The sequence below is a fragment of the Fulmarus glacialis genome, unplaced genomic scaffold (assembly GCF_000690835.1).
Source record: "Fulmarus glacialis isolate BGI_N327 unplaced genomic scaffold, ASM69083v1 scaffold35005, whole genome shotgun sequence".
Lineage (NCBI taxonomy): Eukaryota > Metazoa > Chordata > Aves > Procellariiformes > Procellariidae > Fulmarus > Fulmarus glacialis.
Window position 1 is genome coordinate 1,908 of NW_009214236.1, and position 24,176 is coordinate 26,083.

A 24,176-nucleotide genomic window follows, 5' to 3' on the forward strand; every position below is an offset into this window, starting at 1 on the left:
GCTCGTAGTGCTACTCCTGCTGCTGATCAACAAGACTCTTACCTGAGGGCTTTTTTCTATTTATAGACTGCAGAAAGAGCAAGAGAGCACTTCCCAACATGGTCATTCATTATGTAATACGTGAAATCTATTTCAAGCTTCCTCATGAAATTTTTAAAGGCTTTCATCTGTCCTATTTTTGCTTCTGCGACAAGATAGGGGAAGACTCTTAGATTTCTTACCCGCACTATTTCACAGTCAACATTTAATTCTGCAGCCACAGCTTCAATTTTCTCTCTGCAGACTGAGCCCAGGCTGGTCATGCCATTGTCCCAGTATTTCTTTAGGGTAGCTAAGTCTCGGTCACTAAATTGTGTGCGGTCCTGTAACTGTAAGATAAAAAAAATACTGTTAGATTTTTAAAAATTCTGCTTATGCTGTTCATTTAATTCCCAAAGGTCTTGCATACAATAAGACACACATGTTACTCTGTCTCCATGGCTTTTCTTCTCTTTTAACTCTCCCTTAAGATTTTTTTTTTTTTAAGTTTTTTTTTATCCAGGGCAGTACGGAGTTCCCTGGGATTTGCTTTAAAGGCAGTGGCAGTGCTAACGCAAGTTTAAAGCACTTCAGCTTTGTTTCAACTCCACCTGATTTTTTAAATTTGTTTTATCTCATTCTATAAGGCCTTACTGAAAATAACTTTTTTCCCCTTGTGCTGTTTACTCTCTCCACCCAATTTATGCAAATTATTCCTTAAGGCTTTTCAAGTTTCTCACCCTCCCCCACCTAAAGTTCTTTTATCTTACTGCAAACTACAATACATGCATAATTTAAAGGATTCTGAGTTCCTAAAGGGAATACTTTTCATGTTTATTTGGTAAGCTTCAGAGTTTAAATTGGTTCCACTGTTTATTTGTGAGTTCCCTAACTCTTTGTGTATATTTATCAAAATATGCAATAGTGGATTACTGATATTAGGAGTACCACTGAGAAACAAATCCTAGACATCCTACCACTTCTTGAACTGTTGTGGGCATACAATATCACTCACTAGTAGCAAGCTTTATTAAAAGTTTTTAGCCCAGAATTTTAACTAAAATCTACAGTTTCTTTATACCAACCCATGTTGTCATCTCTCCTGCTATTAGGAGTACATAAATGCAACAATAAAGTCGGCACTAATAAGTTGTAGCCACATGTGCCAAATTTGTCATTATTTCAACAGTTGAATATTGTAAGACATAATCATGACTTCAATATCTGAAATCTGGGTTTGCTCATTTAAAAACTGTTAAAAGTTAGAATGAAATAACTTTAAAATGGAGTAAAAAGAAATTTTGCAGAACTAGACTCATTTGACAATCTTGTACAGTTACCAATTTTAATTTTTGTTAATCTTCAGAATATGGTAATCCTTGCAATTTTCTTTTTTTAAAAATTACTATTTCTCAAAACGTTAAAAGCACTTGAGTCTCCTTAATATATGAATACAAAATAGGGATATCAAAACCTTGTCTCCTTAAAATCATCCCAGGTGGTCCAGTAAAAAAAAAGTGTATTCAAATATGGTCCATTATTAACTGCTGCCAAGCACTCAGATTTTTTGCCTTGGCTATCGTTTCATGCATTCAAGTACAGAATCAGAGAAGCTGTTTCCAGCCTGCCCATCCATTAGCTGACATCTCATGCAGGGAGCGCAGGACCCCAGGAGCTCCCCTGCAGAGCGAGGCAGGCGGTGCGGGGAGCCCGCGGGCCCACCACGCACGCTGCCCGGGAGCGGCTCTCTGGTCCTGCACACCAAGCAGCTATCAGCAGCCACGGCACACGAGATGCACTCCCGGACGGCACGCTGCAGTCTATTTTAATCTAAAAGGAATCCAGCTGGCACATTTCAAGGCCGCTCTAGGATGAGCGGCAAAGTGCAGTGAGTGGACTTCACCTCAAGAGCACCCTGCTGAGCAAAGCTAAATCCCTGATGCCCATTCACCCTTAGCAGACGCCGGATCTCCCTGTACGCCTGACCTGAGCTCCTCCTACCTACAAGCCATTTTCAAAGAACAAAAGTATAGTTATCTCCTGAATCGCTGCAGCAATATCTCCTTTTATAACTGTTGCGGAAACAGATTGTAACTTCTGAAAGCGATGGGAAGAGCTCTTGCTCTGCAGTAGGGGAGCGGCAGCCAAGCGCTGAGGAAAGGGAAGGCAGAAAGGAGTGTGATAGCAACACTCAAACTACACGGAGAAACAACTCACTCTGGCCTATCCTGCTTTCCTGAACGCTCAGGGCAACTTCACCTTCTGAAGTATACTGAGCGTTTTTTAAACATAAATAAATAGCATTTGCTGTTGGTTCTGGAGAGTTCACACTGACAACACTGTTGCAACAACCCACCACTTGCACAGCTTACTGCGATCTGCACTTATCAGGAAAAAAAAATAGAAAATTTCTTCCTGTATAATATACACAGCTTAAAGAAACCCCCTGGAACAACATGCTGTGGAAATTCCCCCTCCCCAGCAGAGCGGTGAAATGAGAGAAGCAAAAGGCAATCTGCCTAATATTACTGCAAATGTAAGGGAGTAACCCTGGTTAGCATTGTCTTCTCTTACTTAGTTCGTTGCGACCACCAAATTAGAACAAAACCCAAAGAAAGTACAGCTGATGCTGGATTCAGATTTCTGCTTGCCACATGATTTTCCAGTTATCTAAGAAAATGCTTCTTCTACTGAAAGAATACAGGGCAAGAATACTCACTAATAGAAAAGCTCTATATTTGCATTATGCAAATGGATCCCATGTCAGACAAAAGACAGTAACTGACTATAGATAGAGTTACCAATGGGGTGGTACTGCGGGGAGGGTGCAGAGGCTGCTCAGCTTTTACTTACTAAATACAAGAATTTTAAGTGGAGAAAGCAGTGTTCAGCAAAACCACCTGGCCTTCAAGAAGTTACTTTAAAAAGCAGTGTCTATCTATTCCATTTTAGGTGGATGTATGTTAATTCTGATGATCTACTACAAATGTTTTAATAAAATTCTTATTAGATAAATCACTATTCAATGGTTTTCACCTCACAACTGCTACATAATTTTGCTACAAGACCAGGGTTGTAGAGTCAGTCTCAACAGCTTAGATCAAAGTAGATGTTTTACAGTTACAGGAACTCATTCCCAAAGAAGTCTTTTGCAGCCACTTACTCTGGAAATGGGGGGGAAACAACTTAGTTTACAACAACCTTCTTGTCAAAAATAATCCCTACTGTTTCAGATAGCAATATGTAGTTTTGCTTTTTTGTTGCTGTTGCAGTTGCTGCCACACCAGGTACTTCATTCTTTCACTCGTTCCTGAAGAGCTCGTGCAGCAGCACATGAATCACGCTGATACCGATCGCAGGTCAGAGAAGGAAATGGAGAACAAGTTTTTTCAGTCAACTGATACGAAAGAAAAAACAAAAAACCCACAACACACACCACATGAAAGAGTGCAGAAAGCAGGAACAAAACTGAGGGGAAAAACAAGAGCATGTAAATAGAAGATGGTATGAAAAATCAAGTCCCCCTCAGGGTTGAGGAGAGCAGCTGTAATGAGCTGCCAGGCTCAATCCACCCTAGCAAACTCCGCGTGTTCTCCGATTAGTACTTCTCATTCCACTTGAACTTTCCTACTTTGGAGTCTGGATCTCATTTTCGCCATTTTTTTCCACCAAGATCAGCACTGAGTAACCCATTGAACACAGCCAAGCAGGTAGGAATTGAGCCCCTGAAACGCTGAAAGCGCCATCTTCAGAAAGGTATGTCTTGGCAGCGTTAAGTAATGACTGTAATACAGCTGGGCAGTCTTTGTGGCAATGAAAGACAGAACCTACCAGGTTACTGGACTTGAAACTTTACCAGTGCCCCAAAACAAAGATTCTCGACATTTAAGGGCTCTGATTCACAAAGAAGCTGCTAAGAGGGCAGCAGGTCACGGCATATCAAGTGAACCGCAGGACCTGTCTGCCCGCACACTCGTGCACTGTGAATGTGAGCTGCTTTACGCTATCTCAGAGAGGGCAAAGAAGATCGTTTACTTACACCGCTCTCACTTGCTGCACCACCGTAACGGGATCAGCCTCAACCCTTACACTCACTACATGTAAGTAACACTTCAGCTTGTCCAAAATTGAGATGCAGACTATCTATCTCTGTATAATTGACCGTGCCATATGCCCGTTCATGAATTTCTTAGAGAAATCACAAACTACATTCAATTATAGGATCATCCCCTTGACAAAGATTATATGTAAGTTTGACTCATGCATTATAAGCTGCTCAAAAATTACATAATGCTTTTACAAAAGCCAATGTCTTTCGTGAGAAAATAAAGGGTAGACTTTCTACACTGAACATCATTTCCATCCATTTAGTTAATAACTTCCTCATGCTTAGTATCATCAGAGGAACTGAGGAAACAAGAGAAAAAAATCCAGTGTCCTACAAATATCATAACATTGATGGTTATGCATCAGTTAGCATAGGAAAAAAATATCAAAAGATAATATCGAAAAGCTTCATATTTAGGACAACACTTTCCATAGCTGAAGACAAGCCAGTAATTCAGTTCATATTTTTACTTCATTATAACAACTATTATGCATACAATTTCCTCTCTTCAGATCCACTGCTTGCTGATTAGAGGCTCAGCTTCATCCTCAGCACTATTAATTGTTTGCTGAATTCTTTACATTTACCAATTCTATTGTCCATAGTCTGAAAAGCAGAGAGAAGCTTCTTCCAGCAGAAAATAAGACTATCAACTCACAATGAAACGCAATCCTTGTGAGCAAATTGAATCAGCAATTCTGCCGAGCACAGGGTTAAACCCTGCTTATCCCCTGACCTCTCAAGTGTAATAACAACATTCTTACAGGAGATGACCCAGTTTATTATAGACATTCCTGGCGCTTTGCCGAGCCCCTCATGATACCCACTGTGCATGCAATATTTGTGGTGCAAATCTAGTGTCTATAATTGGTACGAATAATTGCATTGCAGTGGAGTGTCCTTATCCTGCCTTTTATTAGAGCCTGCTTTTTTAGATCAGTTTTTATGCATCAATTGAAAATGTTTCAGGCCGCATGCACAAAAGCTATACACAATCTTCAGATTATTAATAAGAGACATGTTAAAAAATGAAAGAACTAGCGCTTTAATATAAATGTAATAACTATTGCATTTATGCTGCAGCTGAGCACTCTATGTTGTTAACAAAAAGTTATGTTTATTTAAATTGCACTGAAATCATATTAAATCAACAGTTCGGTTCTGATGCTCTGTGATGAAATGTTCTAAGGTAATGGTTATTTCTAGCAAACAAACCTCTCGCAACAAATTTTAGTCACTACCACTCACATATTCTGTCATGGAGAAACAGCAAGAAATCTCAGTGTGTAATACTTCTTTTGCACATTTTCAAGGTTATTTAAAGTTTAGTAAAAAGTAGAATAGGACAAACAGTGACGCTTCCCTCCAATACTCTCTAGCAACCCCAGTATCTTAGAAGTTGGACACACTTCTTACTTTAAGTTACTCTAAATAAACATGCCCAATCTTCTTTTGAGCCTAAGGATAGCTTCATTTGATACCCGCTCTTACACTGGAACAAATGAGTCTGTACCTGCTTCTCCGCACTTTTTGTATTTTTTTTTTTTTTTAAGATCTCCATCATGATCCTCCACTCCCTCCCAGTCATCTCTTTTCAAGTCTGAAGAGATACAGCCCATTTGGCTGTTCACTATATGGCTGTTCCGTGCCTTTGATCACTGTTACTGCTTCTCTGCTATATTTTGGGAGGAATGGGAAGATCAGAAGTGCACACAGCATTCAAAGTATGAACAAATCCTAGATTCTTCTATACGAGCATAGTGTTATTTTGCTTTGTTCCCTATTCCTAATGATGCCAGCATGCAGCGCTCTGAACTTTTGACACTACTTAATGTCTAACTGATTTTTTCAGAGGATTATCAATTCATATTTCAAGATCTTATTTGTACGTAATAATACTTATTTCTGAATCATTCTACACATGTTCCCCCTTTCCCATCTGCACCATTTAATATTATTCTTACTCTTCAGTTCATTATTTCTCAATTTCACTGCCCAATATACATGAGGTCTCTTACTCCTTAGCATACTTCGTATCTTCTTGTCCAATGATTAATACAGTTTACTTCTTTATAGAAAGGATAGGTCAGTCTTCGTTCATACACATGACTCGAGTACAGAAATTGCTTTATTGTCACTTTATTTCATTCCAAAATTCTGAAGGTATGTATTTTCCCTTAACACTACCAGAATATTTAACGTCATTAAAGCCACGCCAGATTACCCGTTCCTTCAGTTTGAGGTTTTAAATTCAGGTTTCACAACCATCACAAAGCTGTCCCCCATTTCAGTGATACCCAGTCTCCTGCTACAGAACTAATCCTGCTGCTTTGGCTCGACACTGATGCACATACACAGTATAGTCGCCCATGCAGGAACAGTGCAGTCAGAGGCATCTTCGAAAGAACCGCACTTTCTGCAGACAGGTATGCTGCATGCACTTCCACCCAGAAAAGCTCTAAAGACTCCCAGGCCATACAAATAAAAGGCAGCTGGCAGCTATAACTACCAGAGCAATTCAGAGAGCTGGTATATAGACACTGCCTTTCCCCAAGTCTTGACAGTTCCCTTCTCATCACATGAGCAGGTAAATACCCATCACAAGATACCTTCAATCTTCTTAGGACAAAGAAACATACCTGAAGGCCCCTCGCAAAGCAAATGGTTAGGAGTGAGTTGCTACTGCCAGCTTCATTCATAGAGCGGAAGATACAGCAGCAAGCTGCACAGCCTTCAGGCAAAAAGGTGTTTGGAAATGGACTGCAAGCCAAATGGCACCTGAAGGCACCCTTAAACTATTACTGCTCAGATACTATTAATGCACAAAATGTTAGACTTCTGGAAGAGAGACTTTTTGCACCTTTTCCCACTGGTTGGGTAAGCTTGAAGTTTGCTCTGATGGAAGCAGGACTGATAAATATTTCATAGTATCACAGCTGGAAAAGAACTGTAACTGCTTTAACACTCAGCCAAAATTACATATATTCCGTTAATACATGTTTCTAAACCAAACACAGCTAAGAAGAAGAAAAAAAAGAGAGAAAAAAAGAGAGATCAGTGCAATAGAATAGTCTAGCCAAAAATTACACTCTAAACTCCAGTCATCTCATTCCACAATTTCTAAAACCAACCTCCAATACACACAAACAACTCACCCTTCTTGTTGAGAATTTGAACTAGTTTGTTAAATAGTGAACGTTCAGCCTCAAAGTAAACTGATTTTTAGACAGTAATTATCATGATTCTTACTTAATCTATTAACGTCTTCCTCATATTTGACTAGAAAGTCTGCTTTTCCAATTTGTAGCCAGATATGACATTCTTTCCAGCCTGCAGGATCACAGCATACAATAAGCCTAGGTGATTTGTGAAACTTCAGCGCAACATGCCATATAATAAAAAGACACTTTGTCTGAAACGATGGTAAGACTTGCCTTCCCTTTGCATTAACTGAAGGATTGGTATTGGCAGTAGTGAAGAGGTGCTGTTCACAGCAAGAAGGTCATGATATGCTATGCATGTTATTATCATCTACTGTAAACATTAACAAAGTGAAATACCTTGAGATATGTGGTGAAATATTTCACAGAAGAAGGAAAAACATTAATTGGTTATCCAAATTACATGGAAGAAAAGATATGAACAAGGACAGCATTCACAATTCAGTCCTGTGGAGATCTTCAGGTTGGCTTGTCAGTCTCTCTTGCTGAAGACTCTGACTTTCTTACTGAGACATTCTCTAACCAACTCGACTAAAATACACAGTTTTCATCCCTCTGCCCTTCCAGGAGAGGAATGTGAACAGGTGAAGAGAACTGCACAAGTTAATATCGGTAGAGTTTTAAAACAAAAGGTACAATTGAAGTGCGCTTTGACTTCAGATAGTTTTAATCCCTATGGGTGCTCTTTTTACTTTAAAAGCCGCTCTAAACATCTTTTTCTCCAGCACATGTAGGCTTGCTGTGGCAGCAGACAGTTTTCATAACATTTTTAGTCCACAGTCCAATGAGGTATTTTCTTTAGTAGTTATACTGATGTATCTCCCCCACTTAGTCTCCTCCACACAATCCAGCTGTCTTCCCCATGCCCACAGATGTGCCAGCACAACCGGTGGCAGGTCTCACACTGACCTGGGGTTAGCTCCTTTACCTGATTAAAAGTGCACCTACTGTACTCTTTCTGTGACAGGCAGGACTCTGAGGGGAACACTTTAATGCCACTATCTCCAACATTTTATTGAAATAGGCAATGTTGAAAGACCAATTTAAAAAAATCAAAATCTAGCACAGGAACCCTCCACTTATTTCAGATATTTTCTCCCAAAATATACATGCCAGACTGAGAGGCCAGAGACCCCAAGCTGAAGCTCCAGATTCAGCTACCTACCTAAGGCAGAGGTTCCACCAAAGTGCAGAAGTACACTACTCAAGAAGGTATCAAAGCCCTCACTACAATGCAGTGTTGCTCTAGGTGGGAGAAAATACAACACCAGCTCCCCTGTGAGTTTCTCCACTGAGGGCAGCGTTCCCTTGAAACGTCACATGAACTACCCCAGACGTTAACATGAAAGACAACTTAAGTTTCATTTAAAATCTCATCCCAAATACACAAGTTGCATACCATGTGATTTACTGTGTCTGCTTCTGAAGGGTGATGGGCAGAAATAATTCTAAGACCTTAATATATTATCTTAATGACTTTGTGTTTCAGACTTGGTATTAAGACTACTAAAACTATGTCTAATTACAAATTAAAAAAAAAAAAAAAGAAACAAAGAGAACCAAACCCAAATCCCACTCTCCTCAAAAAATAAAACTTCACAACTAAGCCAGGCACAGCTTACCTAGAGTCAACACCTATGTGACAAATGTTTTTCATAGTTAGCATACTAAGTTATATGTACTATAAAAGACCAACCATTCTGCTAAGACATCAGATAACACATGACTTAAGCACATTTAGCACACTCAAGACTTAAATGCAAGGACAAAAGCAAATGTATTTTTCCCCCTTTTAATTCTCTTTAACCAGTATCTTCATTGCTATTTTTGAATACTTGATATCCTTCCACCACCCTGTGAAAAACCAAAAATCAATGCATTCATAAAGACCAACGCACTGCACACCGCACCATGACAGAATACAGAACTCTGTGATTTCCAAAGACATTCTCATGAATAACTGAGAGGGTGATATTTCTAGACTAATATTCATTCACAGTCAGGATTACATCATCTCAGAGCATAGCTGAGCAGACTAGAAAGAGTTTCCGCAGAACTGCACAGTTTTTATTTCTCTCTTGGTGCAGTTGAAGGACAGGGCAAGGAAAACAAAACATGAAGGCAAAAAGATTAAAAATTCAAGAGCATCTAAAAGACGATCTTCTCCATTTTAAACAAAATACAGATTAGCCTTTTTACTGTTTGAATGGCAGTAATTGCCATAATCGCAGTTCTACAAATCTATCCATTCTATTTCTGTTCCCTCAAGCTCTTTCTTCAAAAGAATTTCATATTTGAAACTGAAGTTTCCTAGGAAGTACGAGCTTTTTCTTTTTGTTGTCTTACACCTGTGTGTATACAGCAGTTTTAGAGTGCCAACTCCTAAACTTCTCTCCCTAAGAAGGCTAATTATGCATTCACACTGGAGAAAGTGCACCCACAAATCTGGAAACAGATGTTGTCAAACTGGACTGTATTAACCAATGGGTTTTATGCATTTTATGGATTAAAAAAAGACACAGGAGTAAAGTTCTAAGGAAAAAGAAATCCCTAATAATCATCCTTAATAATTAACAGGCATTTCCACATCCTTGAAGGTTTTAAACTTATTGCAGAAATTTCTTCTACAGCCTGTGTCAGATACCCAGCATGACCACCATGCCTCAACAACCTACCCAGTGCTGGAAAGTAGGGGACAGCATCATGCCCCACTCTCTTCATTGCTGCCAGCCACATGCTCCTGCTGCCTACTTTGAGCTGGCTCTGGCACTCATCTGATCCCTACGTTCAACTCATTAAAGACAGCAGAAAGACAAACTCAGCAGAAGAATATGTATCTGACAGGTCAGATGCTTGACCTGGATTACCTTGCAACTAGATACTAGCACCAGTGCTACGGATGGGGTGGCAGTGCACCAGAAGGAGGGGGGGGAACCTCCCCCTTTCAACAGTGATGTGCTGTGAAATCAGCTCAAAGTGAAACTGTACTCTAGGACACTCACTAGCTGCTTGGTGTTTTAAAAGGTCATTAAGTGATAGAAGGAAGGTGCCTTCCAGAAAAGAGCTACAATTAAGAAAGCCTACTCAAGAGAACTAGGACTTAGAAAAAAAGGAAAAAACCAAACAGATGGAATGAGCAACTACAGGATTTGTATAAAAGTACTGGTTCCTCTGGGAGATGCTCTTATAAAGTGCTCTGTATATAAAAAGAAATAAGTGATACTATCAAAGTCTGCAAAAACTAGAAGTGTGCTACAGTTGAGACCTAGCAAAAGTCTGAGAGAAAACCCAATTAATGTGATAGTCCTTAGATTCCTACCTATACACGAAATGCTACCAAACTCATATCTTTTGAAGACTAAACAGATTAAACAGAAATAATAAAAAAAAGAAAAAAGTACTGGGTACAGCAGGGAGGAGAAGCATGGAAAGGTTCTTCCATTACCTAGACGTCATTGTCAAAGCAGCACAAATGACACTGACAGCTCAATGAATGGTTTGGGGGGTTTGACGGGATAACTTTGGTTATGAAAATAGCCATCGCCCTAGTTATTGCTTCCGATATAGCTGGACTAATACGTAACAGCCTCTTGAAATTTTAATTGTACGATCCAATCTGCAGGTTTAGGGTGTACATTCATGGTAAGCAAACAGAATCGACATGCTTTTCAAACAGAAGCTAGCAGACTTCTCTTGAACTGAAATGCTGAACAGTAATCAAACAAAAGAGTTGGATAGAGGTATTTTCCTGACAAGAGCTGTTTCATACCTTGTGTTATGCTTTGGAGTCATTTGTGAATTGAGGACACCAACCTGGCTGATTCTGCCTAATATAAAATGACATATATGTTGATAAAATTAGATTTGAGAAAGTTACTACAGATAGCATGGACTAATTCTGTGCATGAGCATAGAGTAACTGAAGAAGTGGTTACTCTCTTAAGCATTCAGTTGTCTCAATTAACAGCCATTTCACTTTCATTACAAAAAACATATTCTGAGCTCTAAACTCTTAGTCCGTATCAATTCAGATGCTACATTTCTGCTAATAGCACAATTTATGTACCTGGGCATCACATTAATTGACTCAGGATTATGACCTTGACCTGCTTTTAAAGATATACATCAACTTTATGGTAAATGAAACATTGTATCTGCAGATAATGTTTGTATCAGTCAAAGTATAAAGACGAAAAAAAACCCCAAAACCGCACACAACATAAATAGAACTGACATTTTTAAAAATACATTTAGATAAACTTTTCATTCTTTCACTTGATGCATTAGTGAAATGGAAATACACTTACTGCTCTTTTTCTGGAACAACCTGTAATCCAAGGCACAGTAAGGTTTCCTGAAATCTGTAGAGGGGAAGGGGAAAAAGAACAGAAAACAACAGCAGCTTAGGTTACTATCATAGCTAATACTGAGCAGCTTTCAGAAGACTTCAATATTGTGCATTCAATTCTGATAAGAATGTCTTTAAAACAGGTTAAAATTTAAAAGCAAAACAAAGTCACACTTAGCCTTACTGTTGTAAGACTAAAACCAAAACTGCAACAAATGTTTCTTTGGGTGAGGGTAAGATAACATGATGGCAACTCAGGTGCTTCTGTACTTTGCTATCTCAACTTATATTTCAGAACACCAGTTTTCATCTTCAATCTGTCACAAAACTGGTAAGATTAAGCAGACTGGAGTTAGAGGGCCAAATGTCTGACAGAACTGCCGTCACATATTTTTCAATTACATCAGGTAAACCTTCAGAAAAAAATACTATCATGTTAGTAACTGAACTATTCAAATGTCAGACGTTAAGGTTTTGCATATTAGCAGAAAAACTAGGGACATCAGGCTGGAGAAGGAAGGGGAAGAAGTATGAAGGCAAAGGTTAGCCGCCTCGATTCCCATTGCTTCTCCGTCATTCCCAGAGTTTATTAAATAATAATCTTGGACTGTTTTTCCTGGCTATCTGAAATGTGTCACAGCCTGGAATATTTTAGGCTTATTTAGGATTCCATGTTCATCTTCTGCTGCAGACAAGCAATGCTTGAGAGACTAAACATAGCTCTTGAGAGATTAATCAATATCAAGTCATTACACACACTATATATGTGAGGAAGAAAAATCTATGCACTTCTGCTGACTGTATCAAACTACGCTAATAGTTTTTATATTTGCGAGCATGAGCATAACCAAATATAGAATACCTGGTACAGTTTGTCTAGTGTACAAGCACATAAGATACTTTTATTCTTCAAGCTTTTAGCTGGAAGCGCTTGCAGGTTACCTAAGGTCAGACACTTCCTCATTACAGCACAAGGCGAGTTGAGGGGGGCTAGAAATGAACGCCCTCCCCTCCTAAGGGCAAGTCTACATCAGCTTTTATGTCTAAAATATTAATTTCTTAGTTGCACACACACATTTTAGAAATTCTGTATAAACAAGTTACGTCTATTACAATTCTGTGTCCCACACAACAGCTTCACACCACAGAATCCGCTGTAAATGCGTCCTCAGTATCCACCCAGATGGCTTCTCTTCACAAATTTGAAGTGGGGCTACAGAAAAAAGTGCTCTTCTATGTGAATAAAGCAATCAGTCTGGCAAAGCATTAACGGTTACTTGGAAGACAAACGCACACAAGTTCTGATTTGTGTGATGCCAAATGCAATCAAGTTTATCTCAATATAACTACTTGAAAGACAACATGCATGGGAGTATTCTAAACTGGCTCTCTGAAAAAGGCACAAGGGTTGGGTTTTTTGGGGGGAGGAGGGAGTATTTTTTGAGTGAGATGGATAGTTATCCTGCATCCAGAGGTGTAATTCCAGTCCTAGTCCAACTGGGACAGCTACCGTGAGTTGCAAAAATGACAACCTGAAATGCTTGTCTGAAAAGATATTGTGTCTCAGAAACAGCAACTCTGGAGGATGCTAGAGAAAGGTCAAAGGCACCGCAACACTTGTGAATTACCAATGCTGTATCTTAATTAAAGTGGTTACACTATATGAGGTCCTTACATAATCTTTTCCCAATTCACCTCTAGATTTACTGTCCCAAATCCAGTGCACTGGAACAAACCAAAAGCCCCAACCCAGTCCTGATTGCTGTGTGTCCCAGCGTTACTTGAGGCCATACACAGTGCTTTTGCAACCTGCTCACTGCTGCTGTCCTCCCCAGAGCCCCACAGATTCTCCCCGCTCATGCAGCTGGAAGTATTTCTTCCCAGAAATAAAGTGGAGGAACTCCTGTGACAAAGGTAACTCCGCTTCTGTTACAAGAATGAGTGTCAGGAAACACTTTGTTCAAGTCTCTTCAGGGAAGACCATGTTGCTTTCCCTAGCAAAAAGCTGTGCTGCCCAAAGTTAGCAAGAAAGTCCTCCTCGTGTCTTCAAAAGTCTCTAGGGAAGTAAACAAATCACTTTGACACTTCGATTAAAAAAACCCTCACAAAATAAAAACGGAGTCCCATTTCCTTAAATAAAGCAAACTTGCAGCTCATTCACATAAAGCAGCATCCTTAAAAGTGAATCTTAAAAACAAATAAATATGTATTATATCTATATCCTATTCTGACATACTGGCTGCAAGGCTTAGGATTTTCCCTTGAAGAAGACAGGGTTAAATTAGATAACTGTGCTTCAGTGTGTATAACAAAGTAATTAAAAATACACATACTTTCAACAGTATTTTTGTCCCTTAGGGTTGGGGGTAGAAAACCAAGACTAAATCATGATTCAGCCTTGCGAACCTACAAGAATACCCTCTCTAGTTCAATATGCTTAAAGCCAAACTAAGAAAAGTAAGAAGGTTGAACAATTTGTTTACTGAAACTGCTCAGGCATTAAAATGGATCATTTTATTAAATTTACTCTTAAGTTACACTAACATGAATTTGATTAATTGAACCAGTAAGGACACTATAACTAATTGCTAATTAGATACCCCACCAATGTACGACAGTAATTACTTCATCAAAACACAAATCACACAGTCCTGACTATGAAGAAACATCTGCTTAGATGTTTCACTGCTCCAATAATCATGTAGGTCAGGTTTAATCTATTTTTAAATTTAGGAAGATTTCCCTGAGTTTAAGGATTTTCATTCCTACGCTGATGGATAAATTAACTAAACACGGGCAATCAAATTAACAGAAACTGACTACGTACAAAAGAAGTGTCATTCTGCATAAGTCTAAAATAATTCAGACAGCATCTGTTACAAAATCTATGTCTCTGGAAGTTTAATATATAAAAATTATTAAGCTATAAGGGGAGTGTGTACATAAAATAGCAGTCACACTGGATTTAATTTAAGGAGAGGACTTGGAGGAGGGGATTAAACTAGTGCAGAACCAATGATTTCAACAAAATATGTTATCAGCCTAGTGGGGTACACTATTTGTTACACACGACTTTGAAAGCAGTAGGTGAAATTTTCTTGTCAAGGTGATAAATGAGTGTTGGAAGTGTCATTGTCATACACTAACACCTCTTAAGATACAGAACTTACTTTTGCATTATTCTGGAACGTGCTAAAACCTCTAAGCAAGCAATGCAGTGATCCGGAGAAATCAGCACCATCATTTCTTCAAGGTACTATGGCATCTGGCCAGGCTGTATGACACTACTCCTCCGCAGCTTCCACAGAGCCATGATACTATATGCATTGACCCCACAGCTTTTGCCTTCCCTTATAAATTCTCTAACACTGAGGAGCATGAATGGTTACAGCAATAAGTAAATTAATAGCAACCTGCCTGTTTTTTTCAAGGTTTAAAACTGTGGAAGGGCAAGGGATACCACAGGAAACAGAAGCTCCCTCAATGCAAGGTGCATTCCCAAATCCAAAGAACAGGATCTCTGAGAGACAGGCATGGAAGTCAAATGGGGTACAGATGAATTCCTCACTTATCAAAGAAATAGGTATGTTATTATAACAGAGGAAAAAAAAGAAAGAAACAAAACAAAACGAAGTTACAGAGATCTCCTTGTTCTGATCCATATCACACCATGTGGACAGATAAAATGTCACTTACCATGAACCATTCTAGCTGTTTAAAAACACTGTCCCTACCCCCAAAAAATCCCAAATCGAAGTTATTTCAAATGTCATTAAAAAATTCAAAAAAGTAGTAAGAAATAAATGTCACTCATGCTTTTTCAAGAGTGAAATAAAGTACCAAGAGCACACAGCTTGAGGTATCAATAATATATTTCACTTCACGTAACTTGAAGAAAAATTTCGTTAACTCTATTGTATGCACTTTTGCAGCTTTACCAGCTCTTTACTGAACAGATGTGCACATTTACAGCTTTTCTTCTCCTATGAAACTGGCATGTCAAAAGTAAACAGTGTTTAATGAATTTTGTAAGTCAAGTAAGAACAGTAATAGCAAATACTGGCAGACTATCTGAGAGAAGGGAGAAAGGGAAAGAACAGCTAGTCTAAAGTGCTCAGCTTAGAAAAGGCCATAAATAAGAATTGCAGATGTCCCATCTCCTACATAGAATCTACTCCAGAGTATATATTCTCCTCAAACCTCAGGTTTACCAAGAAAAGCAATAATTCTGGTGAAAAGCGGCACTTACTTGGACTTAAAAGCTTTCAAATCCTGACATGAGATAGGAACAACTCAGAAAAAAGGAAAAAAAAACCAAACACGCTTCACAAAGTATTGTTCCCTATACTTGTGAGCATGGTATGAAAAGATGGTATGTAATAACAGCCAAACGAACAAAAGTAACACACGCAGTATCACATCGTGTCATTAACACGTTTATCTCAGTGGCTCTAGACCATGTCGTGCCAGATAGCATAAAAATCCATGAAAAAAATCAATTTGGAATTTTCCTGCACAACTATCTCTCCTCTAGTTATAACAAAAAAATAAAAAAAACGTAAGGGTGTCAGTGTTGTAGCTTCTTCTGAACATCTTTCAGTTCTTGAATTACCTGCATTTAATTTTCCCCTCTCAGTATCACTGAAGGGACTCTATTACAGGATGAGGAAATAATGGGATTGAATGTAAAACCGATATTTGAATTAGATGCTGCAGCAGAGCAAGAATATTTGCTCACTTAGTGTCTCCCATCATCTTAACTTGCTTGCAGGAGATCCTAATCCTTAACAAAAAACAGGTCCAAGAGATTGGCAACTGCACAGGGGGTACAGGCAGTGCTGATGGAAGAGCTAATCCAAGCTGACATTAATAAGGGCAAGCAACTGTACAGCACACAAATGACAGCATGATCCCATGTTCTGCCCTGTGCCACATGCAAAGTATGTCTACAGAGGAACAACCAAGGGTATCACTGTGACATGCGTGGTGAGCCACGTCAGGACAACGCAGACTTCAGCATGCATCAGCAGTTGTAGGTATGACCCTCTTGTAACCGAAGTTTATCTATTGAATCTATGAAGCCCACACTGATCTTCAATATACGGCTACCCACTGCAGCCATGGGCTCAGTTGCAGATAAGAGTGCCACCATACTATAGTCCTATCCACACTTTTGTTTAAGAAGGAATTACCTCCACCGAAAGATGTAAATGGAGCACAGCCTGCAGAAAGGTGAACCTATCACTTACTAGCTACCAACTTTCAAAGAAAACAGTACTGATCTACAACCTTGTCTTCGAGGTTTGAAGACAGAGATAAATTGACAGATTACCTGGTAATTATTTTGGTTTTGTGACAGCCTCAGTTGACTTGAAGATGTAAAATGAGGAGAAAAGGTACTTCTTGATGGATTAGCACTGTTATATAATGTACTGGATGTTGTATGTAATGAGGTCCGTGCAGGCAAGTGGTAGTCTCTGTTATGATACAGAATATTGTCAGGCACGTCCCTGGCATTCACCATCTGTGAACTACAGCTCACATTTCTTCCTGGGCCAGACAAGGCTGCACTTTGGTTCTCTACTCGAACAGAACTGCTGCTTTCACAGTATCTTGAATAGCTTTGTATTTGTGCTCCCATGGACGCTAGTTCTTCTTCTCTAGCATATTCGTCATCCACGTCTCCAGTTTCCATCGCGATGGACAGACAGCTGCCTTCCACCGAGCAATGCTTCTGCGTTGCACTTCCTCCCACAATTCTTTGAGGTCGATCTGTAACCGCCAGAGAAAACACTTCACGGATTTCCAGGTTTTGCGTGCTACAAGAAGGGTCCCTGGTATTAGCCCTTTGTCCAGGGGGCACATGCGATGCGAGAGCTGCATGTTCCGGCTTTTGTAACCTTTGACATCCCACGGGTTCAGCTTTACAGGGTCTGTGGCATATCATCGGTTTCTGAGGTAACACCAACTCTGCGGTCTGGACTGATGAACCACCGTAGCTTTTTTTAGTGTGACTATATATGGAGTTCGCAGAATTCAGTACACTTGTTTGCCTAGATAAAATAATAGTCTTTTCCCCTACTAATAGGGAAGCATTTTTACAATGTGGTACTTGTCGTCCTATAGGGATGTGCTGCTGCTGAAACTCTGTATCACTTTTTCCTGGTAGTCGTGGAATAGAGGTTTTATGTATTTCTGCCATTGAAGCGTTTGTCTGTTTGGTGGATCCTTGCCTACCAGATGAACTAGCAGGACTGTATATACCAGTAACTATTACATCGTTATTAGAAGAGGTCCAAGAAGACTGCTGACTTTGGGATCGAGCAATATTTACCACATTTCTAACTGCTGCTTCTGGAGGTACTGAGGGAGTAGTAGGGACAGTCCCTGGGGGAGTGCCTCCAGATTCTACAGCACTCTTGCTGCTCATCTTCCTTCGTTTATTGCCAACCCACGTCTGCAAACAACAAACAACAACAACAAACACAAAACAAAGCATTAAATAAGCAGAAAAATTAGGCAATTCCATTTTTAAGCAGATCTGATGAAATGTTAAGTGTTCAAGTTGAGACCTAAGTTTACAAATATGTAAATCATTTACTGATTATGCAGAGTCTGAACAATACAGGGTGGAAATCCATGCCTCTTCTGCTTGAGATTCATACACTAACACACATGAGAACCCCAGTCTCAATTCCAAAGCCCCAGTTTCTCAAAAACCCTGACACTGTATCATGCCTCCTGTCCCAAAGTTATCCTTAAGATTTATTTCATTGACACCGCTGTGAGTAATTCCCTCAAATTTAAGTTCTTAATATTTAGCACCTTGGGATGCAGAACCATCACTGAGGTATGCAGCTAAACTTTTGTAACCAAATAACTGAGAGATACGACCTTCAAGACTGCCTTGAACAGAAACTGCCAATTCTTGAATTTAGATGAGAGGAAGAAAAAGAACTCCTCTTTCTGTTAGACAATTACAAAACAATTTTGTGAAGTGTTTAGACCTATGGCCTAACTCCTCCTCTGCCAGCTGCATAAATCAAGATCTGATGTCAAAACCTGCTTTTGAAAGACACGGATAGACAAGATCAGGACTACTGGGATTAGATTCCAACAGAAGTTTGCTATTATGGACATTTCCGAAAGTGACAATGACAGTATATGGTTTTGTGTAAAAGATAGTAGAGGAAAAAATATTTGAAAAATGCAGGTACTATGGCAGTTGTGCACAGGTTAAAGTGTACTGCTGTTTTAAACACTCAGGAAAGCCTGTCCTGGAAGTAACACATTAAGTTATAGCTAAAAGAACTGAAGGGGAAACATTAACTTCAGTATTTCAAGATAAAGACAGTTAATCTGGTGGAAGCATCAGCTCTAACACTGGAAGTGTAAGCACCACCTAACTATTCCTGGCAACTTTCATGATTAGAGACACAAGACTTGCTCATTTCTTTCACCACAGTATGTCTGTACTGGATGTGAGGGCATAAGCGAGCAGGATACAAGTGCCAAAGAACAAAAAATAAGCTTTTGCATCTGCTTATGCTGGTTATGAAAAGAATCAGCTATGCACGTAGAGATTCGGTGAAACAGTTTTATGCACAACTCTGGATATCATCTGCTGCACACCTAAAACCAAACCAAAGCAGGATCTCAACATTCAGCAACCCAAACCACTTGATTTAATCAATAAACTCCCTCACCCCACAACAAGCAAACTGCACTGCGAACCTATCTTGGGTTTCCATCTCATCACATCAAAGAAGGAAAGTTTTCTTCACATACCAGTACCTGCTAAGGAAGTAAACAGATTTCTCCACAGGAAAATACACATCCCTGCCATACACAAGTATGCTGAAATCTCCATTCCATTCTACTCATTTTTGTTGTCAAATTTTACAAAATGCCTACTTTGAGGCATGATTTATTGCATGCAATAGAGTTCGTTACTAGTGATAATTTTTTCTTCTCAAAAGCAAGTTTAAATACACAAATTATAGCCACAAGCCTCAAGTTTCTTTTCTTTATCGCATAAAATAAATTTAGAAGATCAAACTTGTTTTTTCATAATTTCTGCTCAGTCAGTAAACTTTCAAGATATAATTAAATAGAGACATTGCAAATTTTGGGCCAGGAAAAGAGATTTCACCCCCAACTTTTCCAACTATACAATACTAAAATCTGAAGTTTTTCTCATGGTTTTCCTGAAAAGAAATGCATTCAAAGAAATGCAAATCACTTACTAGCACTGCTGTTCACTTGGGATTAAAGCACAGTTTCATGAGATAGCCCAAGTCAGAGTTGCCACTGCTGAAAAAGTCCCATTCTCCTGATCATGTCCCCAGCATCTTGCTCCCACCATTTAACCAAAAGCACACACCCGAATGATCAGTGAGTGTAACTCCCCCAAAAGCATAAAACTGAATTGGCAAAAAAAAAGAACAAAAGTTTTGGTAAGGTTAGCAAATTTAGCTGGGTTACTCTGAAATTGAATGAATGCAAGAGATGATCAGCACAAGAAGAAAGACAGGGGAGAAAGAACTGCACAGCTGGGAGAAGGGAAAGTACAAAACCTCCCATTTTTAGCAATGTGAGACATTATCCCAAGAATTATGTGAAACTATACTCTTAGACTGAAAGGGAAACTCCAAGTTGTTACTAGCTTGATGGTTATGGTATTAATTTGGGATGTGACAGAGCAGCCGTTAAGTACAAAATATCCTAAGAAAAGGGACACAAATCTTTGTTTCAGTCAAGTTCCCCAACTGGTAAGTTTGGGGAGCACTTTCATTAACACTGGAAGCATTACTGAAATTCTTAACTTTTATTTAGGATGAGAAGAAGCTCCCAGAAGAGATGACAAATCAAAAATCCAGATGCTAAGAAATTTACCTGGGATTTAAGAGACCCTGATTTTACATTCCCAGTTTGAACCAGGCAGAGCTGGAACTTCAGACTGTCCCACCATCCAGATACACACCACAGAGGGACTGTCAGTGGTGCTTGGCTGTTAGTTTTGACCAGAAGTTCCACCCTAAATCTGAAAATAGTGTCCTCAGGATGTCTTTCAAGAGATATAAAAGAATAATGAAGCCGTAACTGTTCTGACGTCTGCTGTGGCACTATGGGGAGAACCCCACACCACCTTCCTGATCACTGCTCCCAGGACTCAGTAATACTGTGAAAATCAGACTTGAAGAACTTTTGCACTTTATCAAGTCACATTGCTCACATTTCATGTAAAGACAAAAAGCAACCAGCAGAAGTATACTAATATTAATGAACAAAACCAGACCATCCAAACCTGACGTAGCTAGAATACATCTCTATTAAATTTGAAATGGGCCAGGGTTTTTTCCCAGGAGTAACTCTACTACATTTCCTAATTTTGAAAGGGAGAACATGTTTTTATGTATTGCAGTAATAAAATTTGTAGAGGTTTACATCACATCATAAATGGGACTTTTCTTTTTTCCAATCCATCTCAAGATTGGAAAGACTGGATGTAGTTCTATAGGACAAGGCTGTAGGAATCTCGATTCAGGGAAAGAATATATTCATAGAGTTATGACATTTGAATTATAAGTTACATTTAGGGAATTCATGTTCCTATTATAGTCCTATCTACAAGTGCCAGCTGCAACCCAAGTATCATTTTGCTAGACATTGTGCAAAGAAGTACTAATCTCCATCCAAGAGTTTTATAGAAAAAAAAAGGAAAAAGAAAAAAAAGTAGGGGATTAGGAGAGGCAAAAAGGAAGGGTGTAAAGAAGAGAAAGGTAAGATCACAAAAAAATAGGAAAAATGCAGGACAAATGCTGGGTCTGTTTCCATTGCACTTCACAAGTAGGAAGAAAGTTTAAGTATTGCAAATAAGGGCTCAATAAGGGAAGAAAACTAAAGGAAAAAGGCCATGATACATTATTGCCCTAAGGGAAACAGAGAGGGAAAGGAAAATATAAAGATGGAGAGTGAATGAGGACTGCAAGTAGACGACAGACTGGCTGCCTCCTCTAGGTCCTTCAATCAGAATAAAAATAGAAAAACAAGCCCTGACTGCATCATCAGCATCCAGATTCCTGTTACAACTGTTTGTCTGTTCCAGGGGGTCTGAATTTCTGGCTGACTTTCAGAATTTCCCACCACCTAGAGCTGAGAAAGTAAGTTTTAGTATTTCCAGAGTATTTTGACGAGGGGAATCCAGGTAAGAATTAGGGAGCAGGAGGGGTTGTTACTGTCAATATGCCACTGTAACACCACTTAAAAAAACCCTAGACCGGTCTTACTTCTTCCTCTTCAGTGTCCAGTGTTGCAGCAACTCCTGGTAGCTCCATTACTGTTGTTATTTTTTCAGCTAATGCTTCATGATTTCTATTTCTGCTCTGAGACAACAGCCATTTTGTTGTCTCCTGTTTCACAACAGGATTATTAATTCCCTTCCCATGGAATTCATAGACTTTGGAAGAGCTCCTGCTAGCACTAGTGACATTCTTCTTTTATAAGAAAAGAATGAACTCACTGTAAATAACCATGAGGGACCACAATATTTATGATTGTGACATGGAATACAAATGTGACAGAGTGTGTCAAAAGAAATACTTCCACAATTATTCCCCTAAATACATTAGGTTATAGAAATTCGTTTAACTTACGAATAGTTTCCTAGTAACATGACCTTTCTCTGACACAATACATTGCACAAGGTTTCTATAGGGAAATCTAATTTGCAATTTAGTAAACAAACAAAAGCAAAACCCAAACCAAAACACCATCAACAAAAGACAAACAACAACCAAAAAAACCAAAACAAACAAATATCACTCCTTGTGCAATCCAGGCCCCTGCTAAATACAGCAATCATGTGAAGACATTGCAGCGAAAACAAACTATAAACAGGCTCACTGGATAAAAATGAACATGTCACACACGCATACTGAAGTCCAATTTAAGACAAGTATGAAGTTAGAGACTCCAGTCCTCTACAGATATTTTACGTAAAGAAATGAACGTGTATAACTTTAACATACAAATTTGGAAGGCCTCAGTACTTACCCTGACTACACTGAAGTCCAGTTTAGTTTCTTGTGCACACTGTAATATGAGCTGAAAGCAATTTTTACTTTGATTTGTCATTCCATTTTCATAATAACGCTGTAATATCCTTTGTTGTTCTACAGTAAATACAGAACGCAGATTCATCTAAAAATAAAAGAAGATACTCTGAAAGTTGGAATAAAAACTGTAATACTTGCAGAATGCACAGGCTCTCATTTATGCTTGTTGTGATAATGCGAAGTGTTGACATGTTTTCTTTACAGAGTCCTTTACCAACACTTTTACTTACTTTCCAATAAAACCTGTTACAGTCAGCATTAGTGATTCCTTTGTGATAGTCTCAAGTTGAACAGGTGAACTACATGTTTGGAACAACACTGACAGCCTTTCATAAATAAATAAATATTACATTGTGCTGCTAAGTCCAAGAGCCTCTAGGTTCAAAGAAAAAGTTTCTCCCTTAAAAAAAAAATAAAATAAAGGCATTAGGCAAAACAGAGTAACACCAGCAGCTCCAACAATATTGGCAAGTCTGTTTCCCCTCCCCTACCAAAAAAAGAGACAAAATCTGAGATAAAATAAAGGTGACTGTTTGGCATGAGTAAAGGTTCCACCGCCCGCAACTTCAGCAAATCCTACACTCCGTTATGGCTGGTCATGCTACTCCTTCTGCTGTGTCAGCACCGGCACTTCCCAGCTGCAAAGTCACAAAGATCAAGGACCAGAACTGAAGACCAACTCAGGGGAAAAAAAACAAAGAGAAGGGCTTTAGGCAGCTCTGGTCCAGCCCACTAGAACGCTAATGCTCTAATATTAACATGAAGGAGGGACCACCCAAATCACAGCCTGCATTTAGAAAGGTTCAAGCTACCGTGAAACTGTACCCTGAGACTATAAATCAGGCTTTTTAAGAACACTTAAGGGTTGTTTTACAGGGGTATAAGCCAATGCTGGCTACAGGACCTAAGGATGCGTTCCTGCTCCTTTGCTTTGTCTGAAGTGGTGCTGGGTTCTTCAGCATGCTCAACCAGAATGAAGAGACCCACGCTCCTCCCAGGCTAACAGCAACTCTTCAGGTCTTGTTTTCAGCCTGCTGAGCCAGCTCAGTACCGGGTCCCCCCATGAGAGAACTTAGCTGTGTGGGGACCAGGCAGCCCGCCTGGGGGGGCCCCGCCGGTGCCGGGGCAGCTGCTCCACGGCGGTCCAGGCCACTGGGCACCCAGGGGCCCAGCCGGGGCGCAGCGCTCCCCCTGCGAGCCTGCCCTCAGGCCCACGCGATCCTGATGGCGTGGCCTCCATGGCGAGCAGCATTGCCCCACAGCCGGCCATAAGACAGACCCTTCACCACATCCCCGCCGGGGCCGTGCCCCGGCCAGGCTCAGCACAGGGCTATGCTGGCCCACAGCAGAGGCAGGAGGGGGCC

At 39.7% G+C, this 24,176-nt stretch overlaps 1 protein-coding gene across 1 annotated transcript in view; it reads right to left on the bottom strand.

The window, feature by feature from the left end:
* Positions 1–221: 221 nt before the first annotated feature.
* HDX (highly divergent homeobox) overlaps positions 222–24,176 on the bottom strand; it is a gene marked incomplete at its 3' end in the record, with an annotated part of 27,713 nt that continues 3,758 nt past the window's right edge. The window contains exons 2-5 of the mRNA XM_009578491.1: positions 22,751–22,897; positions 17,028–18,152; positions 11,655–11,708; positions 222–368 (exon numbers count right to left, since the gene is read on the bottom strand). Of these exons, the coding sequence (XP_009576786.1) occupies positions 222–368; positions 11,655–11,708; positions 17,028–18,152; positions 22,751–22,897 (1,473 nt within the window). The remainder of the gene's footprint in view (positions 369–11,654; positions 11,709–17,027; positions 18,153–22,750; positions 22,898–24,176) is intronic.